The 18332-nt window shown below is 44.2% G+C and overlaps 5 protein-coding genes across 19 annotated transcripts; 3 read left to right on the plus strand and 2 right to left on the minus strand.

The window, feature by feature from the left end:
- The first annotated feature begins 179 nt into the window (after window positions 1-179).
- On the plus strand, window positions 180-622 carry LOC122614707 (39S ribosomal protein L34, mitochondrial). The gene is made up of 2 exons (XM_043789338.1): window positions 180-307; window positions 371-622. The coding sequence occupies exons 1-2, from the start codon at window positions 285-287 to the stop codon at window positions 591-593; spliced, it is 246 nt and encodes an 81-aa protein (XP_043645273.1). The 5' UTR covers window positions 180-284; the 3' UTR covers window positions 594-622.
- Window positions 596-4069, minus strand: LOC122614701 (polynucleotide 5'-hydroxyl-kinase NOL9). The gene is made up of 4 exons (XM_043789319.1): window positions 3505-4069; window positions 3220-3438; window positions 981-3164; window positions 596-922 (listed from the first exon to the last, which is right to left on the minus strand). The coding sequence occupies exons 1-4, from the start codon at window positions 3920-3922 to the stop codon at window positions 651-653; spliced, it is 3093 nt and encodes a 1030-aa protein (XP_043645254.1). The 5' UTR covers window positions 3923-4069; the 3' UTR covers window positions 596-650.
- Window positions 4070-4180: 111 nt separating this feature from the next.
- Window positions 4181-8479, plus strand: LOC122614705 (ras-like GTP-binding protein Rho1). The gene is made up of 5 exons (XM_043789337.1): window positions 4181-4355; window positions 5010-5173; window positions 6420-6569; window positions 6992-7072; window positions 7132-8479. The coding sequence occupies exons 2-5, from the start codon at window positions 5018-5020 to the stop codon at window positions 7321-7323; spliced, it is 579 nt and encodes a 192-aa protein (XP_043645272.1). The 5' UTR covers window positions 4181-4355; window positions 5010-5017; the 3' UTR covers window positions 7324-8479.
- A 1435-nt stretch (window positions 8480-9914) lies between these two features.
- LOC122614704 (GTP-binding protein Rit2) lies at window positions 9915-11284 on the minus strand. Its single transcript, XM_043789336.1, has 3 exons — window positions 10909-11284; window positions 10656-10712; window positions 9915-10571 (listed from the first exon to the last, which is right to left on the minus strand). The coding sequence occupies exons 1-3, from the start codon at window positions 11126-11128 to the stop codon at window positions 10054-10056; spliced, it is 795 nt and encodes a 264-aa protein (XP_043645271.1). The 5' UTR covers window positions 11129-11284; the 3' UTR covers window positions 9915-10053.
- A 398-nt stretch (window positions 11285-11682) lies between these two features.
- Window positions 11683-18275, plus strand: LOC122614702 (aspartyl/asparaginyl beta-hydroxylase). 15 transcript variants are annotated; one of them, XM_043789322.1, is made up of 16 exons: window positions 11707-11938; window positions 12784-12837; window positions 13022-13207; window positions 13263-13430; window positions 13491-13831; window positions 13887-14012; window positions 14071-14251; window positions 14459-14536; window positions 14926-14955; window positions 15053-15160; window positions 15313-15750; window positions 16051-16145; window positions 16619-16859; window positions 16923-17028; window positions 17081-17806; window positions 17861-18275. In XM_043789322.1, exons 1-16 carry the CDS (start codon window positions 11887-11889, stop codon window positions 18009-18011), a joined length of 3081 nt encoding a protein of 1026 aa, XP_043645257.1. In that variant the 5' UTR covers window positions 11707-11886; the 3' UTR covers window positions 18012-18275. The 15 variants fall into 15 exon arrangements, with proteins under 15 accessions (XP_043645264.1, XP_043645265.1, XP_043645269.1 ...); XM_043789320.1 differs by having other exon boundaries at window positions 11710-11938; window positions 13488-13831; XM_043789321.1 differs by having other exon boundaries at window positions 11711-11938; window positions 13488-13831; window positions 13890-14012.
- The last annotated feature ends 57 nt before the right edge of the window (window positions 18276-18332 follow it).

Here is an 18332-nt window from a genome sequence, read left to right on the forward strand (position 1 = left end):
ATCGTGGGTAGCTAGAGATGGTGCAATACCAATTCGATAGTTTTTAGTTATGTTTGGCTCCATTTAATAGTAAGCTGCCTGACTTAGAAGATAATTAAATAAATTGTATACTATATTTTGTGCTCTCTTGTATGTCGACTATTTTTCATTGAAATGTAAAATTGTATTGAGTCTAAGTTCGAAATTTCGAACCCATTGGTCTGGCAACGCCGCACAAACTTACCGGCTGTTCAGGCGGTATTTTTCGGACATCGAGCGGTCATACTAACTGGAAATTACTTAACATGCTGCAAGGAATGCTCCAAAGGTAAGTAAATAATGAATAAACCGTGGCTTCTGTATGGTTTAATATCAATTTATAACGTTGCAGAACCTGTCTGGCAGTTGTCAGCACAGCCCAAACTCTAATTGTGCGGGATAAGCACGCCTTCAATCGGGCGGTGCTGAAACCGAAAGTCCGTTGCCATTTTCCGAAACCCATGGAGGTGAAGAGAATCAATGTGCACGGCTGGAATACGAGGATGTCCACCCCCGAAGGACGACGAGTGCTGATGAGCCGCATCCTCAGAGGACGCCACAATTTGTCCCACTAGCCTTGTGTTAATAAACCTATCTTTATTTACATATCTTTTTTGATTGCTTCAGTATGATCAGTTTCCGTTTCGTTGATTCGCTGGTACTCCCAGGAAGGCTGGCGATCGATGGTAGATCTGCTGAATACTCTTCGAAGATTTCGAATCGTCAAGGATGAACACGAAGGGCACACTGCTGGACACACCCTGGCCCTGATCACGGAAGTAGCCCTGCGGCAGGGTCAGTTCTCCGCCGAGGATAAGACAATCCACCTGGGACATCTTCTGTAAAGGCATTGCTGGCACCAGGAATAACTCCTTTCGGTCGTAGTCGATGGCACGAACCACACCTAAACGAATTCAGGAATTCAATTAATAAGCCACAAAGGGACGTCGATTTATACAAACCTATTCCCAAACATTGAGGCAAACCTGCCCCGTGATGGCACAGATATACCACATTAGCCTCCATGCCTCGAATCAGTTCCTCGCGCGTGTAATCCTTGCTGGTGGGATGCAGGATCTTCAGGGACTCCAAAGACACTCCCAACGGCTGGCAGTCTGTGATCGATTTGGCATTTCCGGTCAGACAGGAACTGAGACGTGCCAGAAGATTGGAGTACCGCATGTCCTTGGCGCTGAGACTCCAAGTTCCTTTTTCCTTTGCTGGCACCGCACTGAGCAGCTTATGGAGTGTGTATTTTGGTATTTCCTTGACCCTGAACTCCTCCGCCGAGTATATAATGGGTTTTATCTGCGACAGACTGCTCCAGTCGAGGGCCGAATCGAAGTTATTAATTGGAATTGGACTGGCAATTTGTACAAGATCCGTGGGACGGATGCGATCCACCAGCAGGGCCATCAATTCGATACCAAAGCCCTTGTTATAGCCCATTGTATTTATCAGCCAAGGAATATTTGAATACTTGGCATCGTTCTGAATGTTCTGGACAAGCTGAATGACTGCTCGGGCATACTGCTCAGCGCACAGTACAATGTTGGTGTGGCCCACGACTATGGCATGTTCCGGCTGCCTGTTATACAGGAATCCCGGTCCCAGAAGAGGCTCATCAATTACGGTGCAAGAAATAGTCTGGGGAACAAATATTTCCGGCTGACCAATGTCCAGGTCGATGAGCAGAACGGATGGAAACGGGCCAAGATTTCGATTGATGAGGTAACGCAATAAACTCGACTTTCCGACGCCCTTACCACCAGCCACAATTATCCGGCTCGTTGCATGCACCTTTAACTTATTCCATACCTGCGGGACCTGCAGAGTGCGACTTAGATCGGAGGATTGAATCAGACAGTGCAACAAGGTTTCACTTTGGTTAAATGGTCGATTTGAAGGATTGACCAGTGGGAACACATTTTGCGACATGTGCTTGCCAAAGGTGTCGACGAGTCGCTGTGCACTTGTGTTTCGGTGGAGCAGTACTATTGCATTCGTCTGACTCTGAAAGCTGCTCTTAATCCTGTCTAGCTGGGCGCGTGTAAAGTTCTTGTTGAGTTCGTCCCAGTTCACCTCATCCTTTGGAGGTTTTTTAGTCTTCGCTGGTGAAATAGAAACCCAATTCAGGCCCTTGGGAGAATAAATGGTGATTGGTTCCTGCCTGCGTGTTTTGTAACCATTAACCGATATTTGACCACTAAGCAGAGTGAGCACTAGCGTGCCATAAACTTCGAGGTCCTCTTTTATCACGGCCAGCACATGATTGCTCTTTAGACTGTTCTCAAAGACGCAAAGCTCAGTGCGATTTGCTTGCGGATTTCTGTAAAACGGGGTATCATCTGGTTGACTATCATGTTGCTTTTCGGGTGTTACAATTTCAGGCAGTGGTACCTCGGCATCCTCCTCGGTTTCTATTGCAGCTTCAGGCTCATTTAGAGCAATGCTAGGCGTTTCCTCAATCGAGTCTTCTTCTGGGGGCACAACAGTTAAGTGTTCTGCAACAATCTCTACAGCAGTTGACTGTTTTATACGTTCTTGTACCTTAGGCTTATAAGTAACGAGTTCTTTCTTATTTTTATCAACAGGAGGATCATCAAAGATTTCCTCTATAATAAGCGGCTCCCTTTGCATACCCAAAGGTGGCTCATCAAAGAATCCCTCAATATCAGGTGGCTCATACGTTGAATCGAGGTCGTCGCTGTCGAAGATATCGCTTCCAAATTCTTCACTATCGCTATCTTCACTGTCGAAATCTTCATCCATGTCAAATTCTTCCTCTCCGTTGTTATCTTCACTGTAGAAGTCTGCATCACTGTCAAAGTCTGCGCTGCTTGTGTCTTCACTGTCAGACTCTTCGCTGTCGAATTCCTCAGACACAAAGTCGTCGCTATCTTGTGGCTCATAATCATTATCCTCTTCGTCGCTGTCAGTTTCTTCCTGTGCACTCTTAAAGACCTTAATCTTTCGAACTGTTCCTCTGCCATCTCCTTCCAGCAAAAGAGGTTGGTATTCATCAACTTCAAAAGGAGGAAGAATGTCTATTACATCGATTTGTCTGCCTTTGGATTTAACTTTAAAGACCTTCGGGTCTTTTAAAAATGTCTCGTCTATTTCTTCAACTACATCGCTTTCAGAGCCTAAAAAAAAATTGTTTGTGTTAAGAAACATAAATATATATTTAAAATTGCTTACCACTTTCCATTAAATAATCGTCTTCTTCACTCCAATTATCCAATGAATTTATTTCAAGATCGCTTGATTCCACTCCATTGCTATTTATTTTAAAAGTCTTGACTATTTGACCATTTTGTAAAAGCGTCTTTGAGCTCTTGTCTCCATTTACCTTTTGTTTCTTAGGTAAACTTGTTTCTTTGGCTTTATTTGGCGTCCTAGCTTTGGGTTTCTTCAGATCTGATTTTAAAAAATAAAAATATAATGAATAAAAATGTAGGTTAAAATTTTAAATATAAAACATACCGTTTATCTTATGAATTTTGGGACCAGGAAGTTTAGGACTTTTGCTGTTGGTTGCAGGTGCTTTAGATGCAACAGTTGGGGATTTATGTACAGGATTCTCTATAGGTAAAGTTGAATCCTTTTTAAGCTTCTTTGGGCACGGAGGACTTTCTGGTTTCGACTCATTGTTGGAAAGAGACCTCTTTTTGCCGGCTGTCTTATTTTTCTTGGATTTTTTTGGCGACTCCATCTGGGCTTTTTGAATCATTTGTTCCGCAATCTTTGCGGGGTTGCTGACCACCTTTGAAATAACTTTTTGTTTTGGAGCAGCTGGACGGTGCTGTGGTGTTTCCGGCTTACGGCGACCAGAGGCAATTTCTCGCTGTTCGGTGAGCTGGAAACTCAGCTTCATTTCTTTCAGCATATGTTCGTTAAGCATTCCTTTTCAGTTTTTAGGTTGAAATACCAACACATAAATCCCGGGCCATGCGACAGCCGATGTAAGAAGAAGAGAGATGTAAAAAGAATAACATATGTGCGGTGTGACCAGTCGTGGTCGCGCATTGGAATGCCGCACAGAGTTGCCACCGATGACAACTATCGATTAGGGTTATAGCAGCCCTGTGCTCGAAGGCGTTGGTTGGTCATCGAGCGTTCATCCCGCTACCGAGAAATGAAACGGATGAACATTGTTCATCGTCATTTTGCATGGGAAAAAATCGTCGAGTTCAATTCGAATTTTTGTAATTGCATTAACTTTTATACGATATAGCTAAACGGTAGACGCATAAGAATCAACAAATTTGTGCCATTTTGTAAGCAAATTAAGTGTCGAATTCGTGCTGAGTGTTGTGAAATCACCAATATAAATTGTAAGTGGCCGAAAGAGCAGCAGTGAAAAAATTCCACACAGCACGCACACAAATGCACACACGCCCAGCCATAGGCGCACCGACACACGCACACACACACATACACGTACCGTGAGTGGATGATGAGATGTTTTTGGAATAAAGTGTGAGCGGGACGGGGCGCGGAGAGAGGAGTTTCCTGGAGTGTTGGAGAGAGGGGTGGAGAAGCGGGCGGCCCTATGACGCGACCAAAATGAAAATGCGAATGCGAAAAATCGAAAAGAAAAACGGGAAAAACTCGGCTAACGGACAATGGACAATGGCCAGATAAGAAAGAACCCCACACTTTTGACTATTAGATCGCCGTCCAGCCGCGAGTATGACTAAGTGTGTGTGCGAGCGGGAGAGGGCTATCGGAAAAGAGAGCCAGCGCGCGCGTGTATTCGTGTCTGTGTCCACCAGTGTGCGTGTGACTGTATGTGTGTGTGTGGCTTTTTCATTTTGATAATTTTTTGAACAGCTCGCGTCGCGCTCGTTCAGTTTTCGCGAATATATAATACAGAACGGCTGACTTGGATTCGGAATCGAAATTGTATTCGGATTCGGACTGGGAATCCTCGGGCCGCCGCTGCACTTGCATTGCATCTTGCTACAGTTTGATTTTGCCTTTTGCAGAACTTCCAATGACGACGATTCGCAAGAAATTGGTAATTGTCGGCGACGGTGCCTGCGGTAAAACTTGCCTTCTGATTGTCTTCAGCAAAGATCAGTTCCCCGAGGTCTATGTGCCCACCGTATTCGAGAATTATGTGGCCGACATCGAGGTGGATGGCAAACAGGTAAGCCCCTTTTCCCACCCCACACCTATGTACCTTCCCGTCCCCTCCGCCCTGTTACCACCCCCAACCGGCAGCTGACCCCCACTCCCCTGATAACCCCACCCTGCCACCCAAGTGATAATCATCTGATCTCGTTTTATAATTTGTGTGCATTCTCAATTCATTCCGTTTTTCAAGTGCGCGTATCCTCCTTACACTTTCCACCCGCCTCTGTCTGTGTGTGCGGGTGTGCGGGAGTGTGTGTGCTCCCATGGGTGTGTGTTTATTGTTCTCTTGTTTGTGCCACCCACAACTTCACCCACACCTTGGTCGTCGTATTTCCTTTTATTCCACTGTAAAATGAAATGAGTCAATATCGCCTGATGCCCACAGACACGGCAATAAACAAAGGTGTCTGGAAAAGCGAAAGAAAAATGAAGATCGTTTTCGGTAAAGTGGAGTGCAAATTTTGGACTATTCCAAAGAATCTAAACTTTTGATAGCAGTGATTAAGTCACACTTGGCCACATTTCCCCACACTTGCACACACACGCACACATACTAAACAGAGAGTTGGCAGCACACACACACACCAGCAAAGTTGCTCCCTTCCTTCCGCTCGTTTTCTTTTCTTTTATTTTGTATTTGTCTTATACAAGTCCGTTGCGCACATACAGTTTAATGCGTTGCGCCGCCCCCCGCTCTCTCTGTTTCTCTCTCGCGCGCTCTCACTCTTTCTCCCTGCCTACCTGTACTCTCTTCTGAACGGGGGGTGGGGGGCGCACTCCCTTACTCTCCGGAATGTAATGTGCGATTTCCATTGGGGCATCAAGTCATGATTTGGCTATATGTTCATATGTTCATATATTCCATTTGGGATCTACAGTATTTTCAGGCGCTTTTTTTTCGAAATAAACACTGTGTTTGCCTTTGCTGCGCAATATGGCGGGTTTTCAATTTTCAGTTTCTGTTTGTGTTTCTGTTTGGATAGCGTTTACATACAGACAAGTTCACGTCATTCCACTTCGCTTTGCCTCGCTTCGATGTGATTAATTCGTTTGGCATTTCCGTCAAGTTCCTTGCTCACACCCCATACTCTCGTACTGGCACTCGTACTCGCACTCATGCTATCTTCAACTCGAACTTGTCCCATCTCCCTCCGAGCCCGTACCTCCTCCCCATGCCCCAATAACCCCATCTATCTATTAACCCTGATGACACAACTGCAACCGCAACTCTCAATCATAATCCGCATCCGATTCTCCAGGTGGAGCTGGCCTTGTGGGATACGGCCGGGCAGGAGGACTACGACAGACTACGACCGCTGAGCTATCCCGACACTGACGTCATACTGATGTGTTTCTCAGTGGATTCACCCGATTCGCTAGAAAATATTCCTGAAAAATGGACCCCAGAGGTGAGTTCTACCGCAATTACAGAACTGTTTTTATCAGTCGATCGTTATGAACGATAAACTATACAGAACAAAAAAGTATGGACAAAAGATTTAAATGTAATGTAATTATACATTTTGAATAAGGTTATACAGAATTTTCGGCTCCATTTAAAATAGACCACTTATTTTTGAAATTAACAAATTTATTTGCTTATGATATGTTTTTTTCTTAACTGTGTTGTAGATATCAAAATGAAAATGAATGGACTTAGTATAGAACGAGGATAGTTCGTTAAAATTTAATGGGTCTTACTAGTTTGTAACTATTTTCTTTTTTTTTTTGTAGTGAAAGATAAGAAGAAAAAAAGTTTCTTATTACGTTCGACTATATAGATTATGAAACAAAAACATGATATTAACTAATCCCTCTATCATTCTTACAGGTCAAACACTTTTGTCCAAATGTTCCAATCATTTTGGTAGGAAATAAGAAAGATTTGCGAAATGATCCCAACACAATTCGGGTACGTATACGCACTGTTGGCCCATTGAATCGCAATGTTCTAATCAAATGACTTTACAGGATCTAGCAAAAATGAAGCAGGAGCCGGTGAAGCCGCAGGAGGGTCGCGCCATGGCCGAGAAGATTAATGCCTTTGCCTATTTGGAGTGTTCGGCTAAGTCCAAGGAGGGTGTGCGGGATGTTTTCGAGACGGCAACTAGGGCCGCGCTGCAAGTCAAAAAGAGGAAGAAGACCAGATGCCTTTTGCTCTAAAAGAGCAAATCAACAACATGAAAATCTTTACCACACACACACACAGCAACAACAACAGCATACACACACTCCCACACACACACACCAACACATACACACGTTTTACAACAATAACGAGCTGAACAACCACTCAACAACAACAGCAACATCAAGAACAACCAGAACATCGGATACACGAAGCTGCACCACCCAATAGCAACAACATGAGCAGAAAACAGAGCTTGAGCTACTAAAAGATCGGCGGAGGAGGGAGCAGCGAGCAGCGAGATAAGGGAAGGCAGCACCAAGTAGAATGTCAAATGCGGATTTGATTTTATATACAGTCTAGTGTAGTTATAAACCGAAGTAAACAACAGTAATAACTCTGGCATTATTATTTGTAAACCTAGGGCAGAGCAGATCAATCAGTCAGCCACTGCAAGCAAATATATATCGATATATGTAAACATATTCAAGTTGTGTCCGTTTCTGTCCACCCTTCCTAGATGTATGTTATTATTTTGTTAACTGTGTTGTCAAGTGTAGTCGGCTGTGGCTGGATGAGATTGTGTCGTATGTGAGGGTGAGTGAGTCAGGTGAATCAGTGGAATTAGAATCAGAATCGGAAGTTGGATCCCGGGGTCCAAGGAGGGCGTAGGCGTCAAGATGAGAGTTATGTTCCCATTAAATCTATCAGATACAGAGAGACCATGCCGCCAATACGAGTTGGAAGCGAAACTACATTACAAGAGCCGAACTAAACACAAAACAAAAACGATAAATGTTTATTTAACTAAACGTAAGCCACAAATGAGATGCATTCAGTTTTCGCGTGGGAGATGCTAAGAGGGAAAATTTTTGATGAAGTGAAAAACTATTTCGAGCGCATTAAGCGAGTTTTTAATATTTGTACTTTGCATTAAAACGAGTGGAAAACATAAAAAAAAGATACTACAAAACAACCAAACTATATGAAGAGTATTTTATGATTTTATAAAATACGAATATACATATAATTATACTATACAGTACATATGTGTATGTCTCTTTTTTGTATTTTGTACCGTCAATCGTGTAATTCTCACACAGAAGTTGAAAAACTCGAAGATGCATCAGATACAACCAAACTATATTATACTTATGAATAAACAGTACATTTGATCTACTCTTGGTTTAACTCACTGTTTTATTTGGCCGGGGATCGAATTCAATTAGACAGCGGTATTAAGAAAAACGTGTGATTTGCTAATCACGAAAACTAAGATTATGGATTTATGGATGTCTGAAAGTGCCAATCATAAAATAAAATGATTTTTTTGGTGGAATTCCCGCCTTTTAAAGTCAAAACACACATCGTTAACGGGGTTAAAAAAATCTTTATTGAGGGTATTGTTTTTGTTTATTTTGTGCTTTTGTATTTAATTTTTTTTACATTTAAAATGTACATAACATTATGGATCAAAATGTTTTGGTTTTTCTTCGATTAGGTATTAGGTTTCAATATTATTTCCGAACAGGTATGTCGTTTTCGAAACAACATGGACACGACACATTGCTTTGAACATCTAGTTCCCAAGCCTTTTCTCTTAAAACGTACTTTTTAATCGCTTTACTTTCGGCGAAAGCATTTCTATTATATTTCTACCCGCATTTGATTCGTTTTCGTATTTAGCTGTTGATTTCGTCAGTCGATCTGTTTGGTTCGAACGGTTGCAGGATTCGCAATAACAATTAATTATTAGTAATTATGGTAGTCCATTCAACTGTTGTGGGATCATGTAACAAACAGAGTAATTAAAGCCGTGTTAGTATTTTGTTTCTGGTGATGCAGTTAACATTGATGAGAGGAACTCATGGTGAATGCTTAGAGAACGTGATGTGTGGTGGTTGCTTGTGGTAAAAGTAATCAACAGATTTCGTTAAACTAATAATAAATAAACTTAGGCGTAACACGTGTGTCCTTAACAATATAAACAATAAACTTTTCTCAAACTTAAACAACAAATGCATCGGCTGTCGTGGACTTACAAATTATCAATTTTGGGCTTGGATCTGAACAAACGCACATTCTCATTCATATTTCATAATTTGCAATGTTCCCGCGTTTTACATACTTATGTCGATCGATCGATTTATAATATTAGTATACATTAAATTCAACATTTATTCGATTAGTTAAATGTGTGGCTCGTGTCTCGTATGTCATGTGCGTGTATTCTGGGTAAATACGTACATACATAAGTTTAAAAATCTTCCCCCACTCTGCTCTTCGCACCTGGCAATTGGCTGTTGGGTTAATCTCCTGGCTAGGATTCAGAGTTATCAGATTGTTTGTTGGGGACTACCCCTCGATCTTGCTGAATTTAAATGCTTTTGAGCTTTAGCCAATTGCCACACTTGCTTAATCGCTCTCGTCTAGGAATCAACGTTAGTAATATTTACTACATAAACATATGTACGTGCATTGTTAATATGTATCTTTTGGATCGGTGCTTAAACGTATTGATATACTCTATCGCTGATCTACTGCCTCGCTATCCTTTCCGGCCAACAACAAGTACTTTAAATAGTTTTTTTAACAAATAATAAAAAACCACTGTGGCCATAACAATTAGTTATCCTTCTCGATCGGTTAATTCTCTCTTGTATGTTGTATCTGATGGGTGTGTGCTATATACAAAATATAGCGAACAAAAGTTACTCGGTTTTGTGGTTAATATTGCACTCGTTTGAAGGAATCCGCATCCTGGTCTAGTTGAGGTTTCGTCTGCGCCGGAAAACCAATGCGAAGATGGATCGGATGCGCCACCAGCGACTCCGTCGCCCCGTGTGAATCTTCTCCGAATTGGAGTCCGTGCCCAGGGCCTTCTGCATTTCCTTGCGCCGAATCTCGCGGACCAGCGTGTAGAACGCCTCGTCGATATAATGACGCAGTGCAGCCGATGTCTCAAAAAACGGGCAGCCGAACTGGTTGGCCAGGTTCCGGCCCTCCTCGGTGGTCACGCGTCGCTGCGACTCCAGGTCCACCTTGTTGGCAATCAGTACCAGCGGAATGTCCTCGGACAGGCGGACACGGGTGATCAGTTTCCTGTACTCGGATGCCTCCTGGAAGCTGTGGCGGTCGGTGACCGAGTAGCAAATGATGAAACCTTCGCCGCAACGCATGTATTGGTCCCGCATGGCCGTGAACTCCACCTGGCCGGCGGTGTCAAGGATGTCGAGCAGGGCGGCCTCATTGTCGATGACCGCCTGTTGCTGGTAGGAGTCCTCTGCGGCGAAAAAAAACCCCGGTATACATTTAGTGGGGGTTGGGTGCTTTTCCTTAGACGCCATGCGTCCTGCGCCTTACTCACCAATTGTGGGGTCGTGGTAGTCCAGGAAACTGTGGCTCACGAACTGAAGGGTGACAGCTGTTCGGGTTTCGTCGTCGTTTTCAGAGGGCGTTGGAGTGGTGGTTGGTGGAGTTTCGTGGGTGTCGGTGGTGAGGGGGTCAAAACAAAGCGTAAAAGAAATTGAGATAATTTATTGATTTTTCGCAGCCCCAATCAAAGTGCGCAGTGATAACTCGGCGTTTTCTTTCGGCTAATCCATGGCATACTAGCTCACCTGACTTTCCAACGCCCCCGTCGCCAAGGATGACGATCTTGTAGACCCGCAGACCGCCGCGCATATTCTGCGGCGGCACCGGAGGCGGCTTGACCAGGCTCCCGTTGTCCCTGTGGTCGCTGGGCACCCGCATTGAGTCCGTGTCGGCGGCACTGGTGCAGGACCTCAGCTTGCTGGATCGCTTCAGGGCCGCACAGCCGATGGACATGTCGCCGGCCATAATACCGCTGACCTCACGGATTTAGACCTGGTCCGTGTCGGTCCTAGTCCCGTTCGATCGGATCACACGGAGAACCTCTGCACCGCCGTCGCCAATTGTGTATTATTTTCTTGTTTTTTTCTTGGTCGGGGTTGGTTCTCTTCGAGATGGGCGCGTGACACACGTATCTAGCGACTGCAGTGCGCATGAATTTAAATGCCACGCGATATTAACAGGTAGCTATTATTTTGCATTTTAATAAATTTATTATATGTAATACCTTGAAGCCTATGAAACCTATAAATTAAATTAACTCTTTTATACCTAATCGTGATAGCGCATAGACAAAAATTATAACAAAATTCATGAGTCACAGAAACTTTAATAATTGTGTATTCTGAACAGTCGCCTTGCTAAATCATTGAAAACTTTATTCAATTTAACTATTGGCAAAATACGAATGCATTTTGTAAACACCACACTTTAATTATTGGTATATAAATCGTTTAAAAGACTTAGTGAAAATTATTTTTACAGAGCTGCCATGACTTTTCCAGCCAGAACTGTCTAGCTGTCATCTCCAGCTGCCATCATTCCCGCCGGATCTGGCAACGCCAGGCGCTTTATAAATAATTTTCCCACGGTGCGAGCGGTATTTGCATTTAGTAACGTGCTGTTCGTCGATCCAGATCGCCAGTTTTGCCCGGTCCGCTCGAAAAGGAAAAACAAACACTCTCCATTGAATTGGCGCATAGGTTTCAGTGCCTTTTGTGAGCAAAATGTCGGGCGATGTGCAGCCGCGTAAGCGCAAGGATAAGCGCCGAAAACGCGGTAAGTCCCTGTTACGGTACTTTTGCCTACAATCATACTCCAATGGACCGTTATTTGATGTAAAAATCGGTTTTGTCTTTTCGCCGCCGCCGCATAGCAAGCAGTTCATTTCTTTTATTAGCATAATAATATTGTCGAGTGCCTTTAAAAATAACTTTGCCCTATTATATAAAATTATACATCTCGCCTGTTTTCTGTCGCTATGCGTGTGCCGATCGAGCAGGAAAATATATATGCATGACATGTGCGGAGGTGGTGATCGGGGGGAGGTACAAGGCCCAAAAGTGGATATTTGAATAGGGAGCGGCGGAAAAAGGGCATTGAATCGGTGTGCAAAAATAGAGAAAAAGCAGAGAGAGTGGTTTTCCCTGATTTATTTATCTTTTTCCCAAGGCAAGCACAGATGTTTCGTTGTCCCTGGGATATCCTCTTATCTTTATTTCTATTTCCCTCTTCTGTTCTCTCTATCTTTGGCTCTCTCTTGATCGTTTTCTTTCTCTCATTGGAGAATAGAGAGCTCGTCACCTCGTCGGCAAATTAATTCCAATGCAACAGCAACAGAGATCTAGATACTACATAGATACGATGCCAGATGATGATGCTTCCGTAAAGATACTGGGGCCATTACACCCACGGCACCGAAATAAGTAGCCACATACTACATACGAATGTGTAAAGCCATTTAATTTCACTTGGCCAACTGCCCAAGAGCATGACTGGCGGCTTCTTTGTTTACCGTTGTGCCTATTTTGGCATAAACAATTCCCCTTTATCCCCTTTCCCCATGCCGTCTTATCAGCTTGTAATGCCGGTATATGTCTCATTGTAACTAACTTTTCGTCTAGATGATCGCAAGTCCGAGGGCGATGTGAGTGTTCTGCGTCAGTCCAGTTTTCAAGGTAGAGCAATAGATCCCCCTATATGTACATATATGCATTTATCCCAACACCCCCCGGAATGCTTTGCCAAATTAATTGAATGTCTCGCTCAGTTACTAAATCCAAGTGAAACACTCGAAGGTGGATTCAATTAAACTGTTTGTAATCACATGTGTTTTTGTTATTCATTATCATGCAAACTCAGATGACGACGAATCTTCGCACGGCGTTCACATTACAAAGATGGGAAACGAAGATCTCCACCTGCACGTGCATCACGATCACGGAACTGGCGGTCACTGGTGCGCCAAGATCATATTCTTCGGCCTGATGGCGGTGCTCCTCGGTTTGGTGGGTCTGATCATCATGGAGAATCGCGGACTGGAGGATTGTAAGTATATGATTTCTTAAAAATTGGGATTATACTTAATACTTGTTTCTTTTAGTGGACACTCCCCTGTCGGAGTCTAGGTTCTCGAAAGTTTTCGATGGCTGGGTGGACGAGCATCGGGATGAGCACGATGGTCATGATGTGCAGGAACCCTCTGGGGAGGCGTTAGATGATCATGATGACCACGACGATCATGATGACCATGATGATCATGAAGAGGAAGGCAAGTTGACATAACTTAATACAAAAAATTGTAAAATAAAAAACAAAACATTTACAGAAGAAGAGCCCCTCTCCGAAGAATTAGAAGAAGAACCGGAGGAAGAGGAGCAGCCGACTGAGGAGGAAGGACCAGAGGCAGATGAAGAAGAGGAGGAGGATGAAGATGAGGAGAACAACGCGGGCGAAAACATAACAGCTGAAGATGCGGAGGAGGAGGAAGAGGAGGAGGATAACGACGATGAAGGCACCGTAGAAGCAACTGTGGAAGCTACCACCGAAGCCACAACGGAAGCAACTGGGGAATACGAAGCTGAGGAAGATGAAGAGGATGCAGAGGATGAGCCCGCAGCGGATGATGATGCAGTAGAGTCCACTGAAGCCCCACCTTCGGAAGCTGAGGAGGTATGATCTATAGTTTGTGAAAAGATTTCCTAAAACTAATGTATTATGTTTTTAGCAGGAAGACGATGAAGAGGATGAGGAAGAGCAAGAGGTCGAAGAATCAGTAGAGGCGCCAAGATCCCAATCTGCGGCACAAAGTGCTCCTGCAGCAGATGCAAATGATGACGATGACGACGATGAGGTTAGTTAATAGTTTGCTTGGTCTTCGTATTTGTTGCTAAATAAATCGTTTATTGCAGGATCAAGACAAAAAAGATGCAGATGACGCTGATGACGATGAATTTGAGTCCCTCGATCAGCAATTTGAAAATGATGTCGAGGATACACAGCCAGCAAAAGCAGTAGAGAGTGAAGAGCAGGATCAAGACCAGGATGATGAGGAGGAGCCCAAAGAAGAGGGCTCCTCTTGGTTGGCATCACGTAAGTAGCGAAGAAATGAATAGTTGAACGGTTAACGGATATTGCAGGCTTAGAACCTTAAGAACTGACCGACTGAAATGCTCCACCTTACCAAACAGAAAGAATTATGTACACCTACACAACCAAGAACTTAGAAACCGAAATTGTACAAGAAAGTGCAAAAGGCATTTGTTTGTTTTATCATACTAAAACCTGACTCATTTACAGTTGCCGTTAAATTTGGCGTTGGCGTTGCACTTGCCTTAGTTTCACGCCTTGTATTGATAAGGAAAAGTCCAAATACAAGTGAGTCTTCAATGCTGATCTGCTCTCCCCAAATCTCCGCTCTTTGTATTCCGCTCTCTGCTCTTGGTCTCTATCAATCATATCCGCCAAGCACGCCAAATGTTATGCTAATCAAATAAACCATACTCCGGGGAATCTTCTCAGTAACTTTTACTAAGCGCCGCTTTTCGTTCTAACCCACCAAGCGATTGGTAAAATCAAAAAATGACTTTATTGTCTCGTGATCTACTATATTCTCGATGTATTAACAAAACTAAAACAAAATCTGGGCAATGGCTTCTCTTTGTTTCAACCCTGAGAGTCTAAGAACCCTGTCTAAATTTTGCACTTTCTTTGGTTAGCTTATTTTGATTATGATTGTTTATTTTGTTTCTTGAATCTGATTGTAGTCACAGCTTTGTTAAAATTATTCCACCAATGTATGTATGTACGGAAATTGTTGAATGGCTTTGTTCTTGCTCGATTAATAATCCCTTAACTCGAATAACGTTCGAATCTTCCGTGGTGAATGCATAGCTGAGGATGAGCCCGCACCAGAGACTATATTCAGGCGAAGATTGACGATTGCCACTGCCGAGGATCACATACCGGACGATGTGGAGGAGCTGCCCCTGCTGGACGATGGTTGGAGACATGAATTATTAAGTGCTAACTTCGGCTTAGCCGAAGTTGCTTCCAAATCATTTGGTTGACAAGTGATCTGGAGGCCTCTGCTGTATGATATGCCTGGCCAAGTCCAGAGTTTTAACCTCAGTCATATCCCATTGTCTAAAAAGAATACTCCGAGGAGGAAATCGAAATCGAAGAGGAGATCGAGGTGGAAATCAGCGACATTGAGGAGGAGGAGGATGAAGTACGTCACGATAGCGACGACAACGTGGCTTCCATGGCCAGTTATGTGCCCGAGACCTTTGAGCAACTGAGCGCCATGTACAAGTACGCCCAGGAGCCGACAAAGGAAACGAAATCCGAACCGAAAGAAAAGGAACCAGAACAGCCAACCGGCCGCAGCGATATCTACGTGGAATACGAAGATGGGGCCATCGAGGATTACGAGCATGAGGGCGATAGCGATGAGGAGATCACCGACGAGGAGGACGAGATCTCCGACGTGGACGACGCTGATCTGATGAACCGGCTGGAGGCCAAATACGGTCGTCTGCCCGTCAAGGAGTTCGAGAGCGATCCAGACTCCGACGACCCCAGCTGGACACGTAATTACTAAACGCACAAATCACCACGTCTGTCGATGACCACCCGTCTTCATTCTCCATCCAACATACTTTCGATCGATCACATAAGCAATCGCTATCATAGGCCCAACACTACTTTAAGACACACGACAAAAACCGATCGCTTTACACATAACAGATCGTAAGTGTTAGCCGTAGGATACATCGAAACAAACTGACACCTCACACAAGGTGGAGCTATCTAGGCCGTAACCGTTCAAAAAATGTCACTCCATTGTTCTGCTTGAAATCGTTCTAATTCAGATTCTTACTTCCAAATAGAAATAAAGCCGAAAGAAGCTGCAGCTGCTCCCGCCGAGAAGGAGGATCCTTTCGAGCAAGAGTTGCGCAAGGCCAACGAGGAGATGATTAGAGAGGTATGTCGCAACCAGAGGTGTCTCCTTCACCTGGATTAACCCGTGAACTATATATCTTCGATATATCTCTAGCTCAACAATCACTAAAGAACATCACAACAAAAAACACAATCTCATTTCAAAGCTTTAGTTTATGTTTGCTTGTCAAGTTCATTAGATCATATAACTGCTTAGTCATGTAAGAACCACAAAGGATAATTAATCAAATCATAGGATTTAACCATATTCATGTATTTATAGAAACGCTCTTTTCAGGACGTGCATATGATTGGGATGAACCCACGACCAGCTACTCCAAAAACTACACACCCACTAGGAGGAAGCTTTGGTCGCTGGCTCATCCTTGGAACTCCTGTCAACTGCGTTTCAATTCTTAAGAGAATGATTTTATACTAATTGCATGCTTTTGTACTTTGTCTAACCCTTTTTTTGTGTTTTGGCTGGCGAATCGCGAACTAATATCCACCCCAAAGAACTATGCCCAAGCCCTGCGATCCTTTAACACGCTCACCACCAACTTTGCCCACGAGCCATCCGCCCACTTGGGAAGAGCCCGCGTTCTGGAAGTTCTGGCCAAAAAGGAGCGCAGCAATCAGCGCCTGTGGGAAGCCATCGATGCTTACAAAAGATACTTGGCTTTTGGCGAGCTTGTTGCCAGCACTAAGGAGTTCAAAACCGCCGGCGAAAGCTGCATCGAGAATTTGAGATTTTTGGGTAAGGGAATATAAGATTTCAGCTGTAACGTTTTCCTAATGGAATTTGCCTATTGAATTATAGGTCACCACCGACAGGCAACTACCATCCACGAGCTGCTCATCGAACGTTTGCCTGAGGATCCACGGCTTCGTAACCAACTCTCACTCACCTATCTTATGGTAAACAAGTAGGTAAGACAGGCTACTTTGATTCACAAATACTTTATGATTGTCTCCCAGTCTTCAGCAGGTTGAAAAGGTGGCTCTGGAAACCCTGAAATTTTTTCCAACCAACGCAGTGGCTCAGCTTCATTATGGACTGGCTCTCAGACAGTTCCATGCTGACTACGCCAAGGCTCTGCCGTATCTACAATATGCCGTGGACTCGCAAGAGGAGGGCACCCAAGAGGCTTTCTTCTACTTGTCGCTGGGCGAGACCCTGCAGCGCTTGTCCATGCAATCAGAAGCTCTTGAGGTGTACAGAAAAGGTGTTGCCAAAGGATTCTTTGCCAGCCTCTATCAGAGATCGCTGTACAATGAGCCCAGGCTGAGAGCACAGCCTTTCTGGCAGCCCAAGGAAACGGGCTATGAAAGGCAGCTCGAGAGGCTGACTCTCAACTGGCGTGCCATTCGTGATGAGGGACTAGCGCTGCTGGGCAGAAGTGGATTCTTCGAGGATGAGGCGGAACTGCTGCGCGACAAAGGAGTGTGGCAGCAGTATGAGCTATATGCCCAGGGTCGTCGGGTGAAGGACAACTGCCGCAGGGCTCCGATCACCTGTAGCCTGCTGGAGGAATTTCCCGAGTCCGCCGGCTGTCGACGAGGCCAAGTGAAGTTCAGTGTTATGCAGGCCAAGACGCATGTGTGGCCGCATTGTGGACCCACCAATTGCCGACTGAGGGCACACCTCACGCTAGCTGCTCCAGAGCCGGAGAAAACCTCACTCCGTGTGGCAGAGCAGGAAAGGTGAGGGAAAATTAACAAACGTTTAATATCATTCACTAATATATACTGCTTTAGAACATGGCGTGAGGGAGAACTGTTCATATTCGATGATAGCTTCGAACACGAGGTGTGGCACAACGGAAGCCAGCCACGCCTTGTACTCATCCTGGATATGTGGCATCCGCAGCTGACTGCCGCCCAGCGCCGCAGTTTATCACCCATTTGACCGGGAGATACTTAGTTTTATTAATAGTTCCGGTTCGTAGGCCTGTAATTTAGTTACATTTGTCCAAAACCGCATCGTTCATTGTTAGTTAAATCGCCATGTTGTATAGACATTGTAATTATACCTCTTAGTCGTAAGTTCGGTTTGAATGCGTGTTTAGGCTATATAGACGTCATATTATCGGTGTATCATATACGATTAGCGTTGGCTGGCAGCTTACCCGCGCTTTTCTACTTTACAGAAATAAAACCTATTAGGATTCGATAATTGTGGTTTTTATTGTTGCACTTGATTACCGGAATTTGCATTTCGCACTCTGCA

The sequence above is a fragment of the Drosophila teissieri genome, chromosome 2R (genome assembly GCF_016746235.2).
Source record: "Drosophila teissieri strain GT53w chromosome 2R, Prin_Dtei_1.1, whole genome shotgun sequence".
In the NCBI taxonomy this organism is placed as follows: Eukaryota; Metazoa; Arthropoda; class Insecta; order Diptera; family Drosophilidae; genus Drosophila; species Drosophila teissieri.

Bases quoted from the DNA above. Each gene is read 5' to 3' on its own strand.
- LOC122614705 (XM_043789337.1), top strand. From the start codon at position 5,018: ATGACGACGATTCGCAAGAAATTGGTAATTGTCGGCGACGGTGCCTGC. The intron at 5,174-6,419 runs GTAAGCCCCTTT...CCGATTCTCCAG, and splicing joins TCGAGGTGGATGGCAAACAG to GTGGAGCTGGCCTTGTGGGA. The intron at 6,570-6,991 runs GTGAGTTCTACC...TCATTCTTACAG, and splicing joins CTGAAAAATGGACCCCAGAG to GTCAAACACTTTTGTCCAAA.
- LOC122614702 (XM_043789320.1), top strand. From the start codon at position 11,887: ATGTCGGGCGATGTGCAGCCGCGTAAGCGCAAGGATAAGCGCCGAAAA. The intron at 14,956-15,052 runs GTATGTATGTAC...GTGAATGCATAG, and splicing joins GTTAAAATTATTCCACCAAT to CTGAGGATGAGCCCGCACCA. The intron at 16,860-16,922 runs GTAAGGGAATAT...ATTGAATTATAG, and splicing joins CGAGAATTTGAGATTTTTGG to GTCACCACCGACAGGCAACT.
- LOC122614701 (XM_043789319.1), bottom strand. From the start codon at position 3,922: ATGCTTAACGAACATATGCTGAAAGAAATGAAGCTGAGTTTCCAGCTC. The intron at 3,439-3,504 runs GTATGTTTTATA...TTTTAAAATCAG, and splicing joins CAAAATTCATAAGATAAACG to ATCTGAAGAAACCCAAAGCT. The intron at 3,165-3,219 runs GTAAGCAATTTT...ATTTTTTTTTAG, and splicing joins CGATTATTTAATGGAAAGTG to GCTCTGAAAGCGATGTAGTT.
- LOC122614707 (XM_043789338.1), top strand. From the start codon at position 285: ATGCTGCAAGGAATGCTCCAAAG. The intron at 308-370 runs GTAAGTAAATAA...ATAACGTTGCAG, and splicing joins CTGCAAGGAATGCTCCAAAG to AACCTGTCTGGCAGTTGTCA.
- LOC122614704 (XM_043789336.1), bottom strand. From the start codon at position 11,128: ATGGCCGGCGACATGTCCATCGGCTGTGCGGCCCTGAAGCGATCCAGC. The intron at 10,713-10,908 runs GTGAGCTAGTAT...AAACCCGAACAG, and splicing joins CGGGGGCGTTGGAAAGTCAG to CTGTCACCCTTCAGTTCGTG. The intron at 10,572-10,655 runs GTGAGTAAGGCG...TTTTCGCCGCAG, and splicing joins CTACCACGACCCCACAATTG to AGGACTCCTACCAGCAACAG.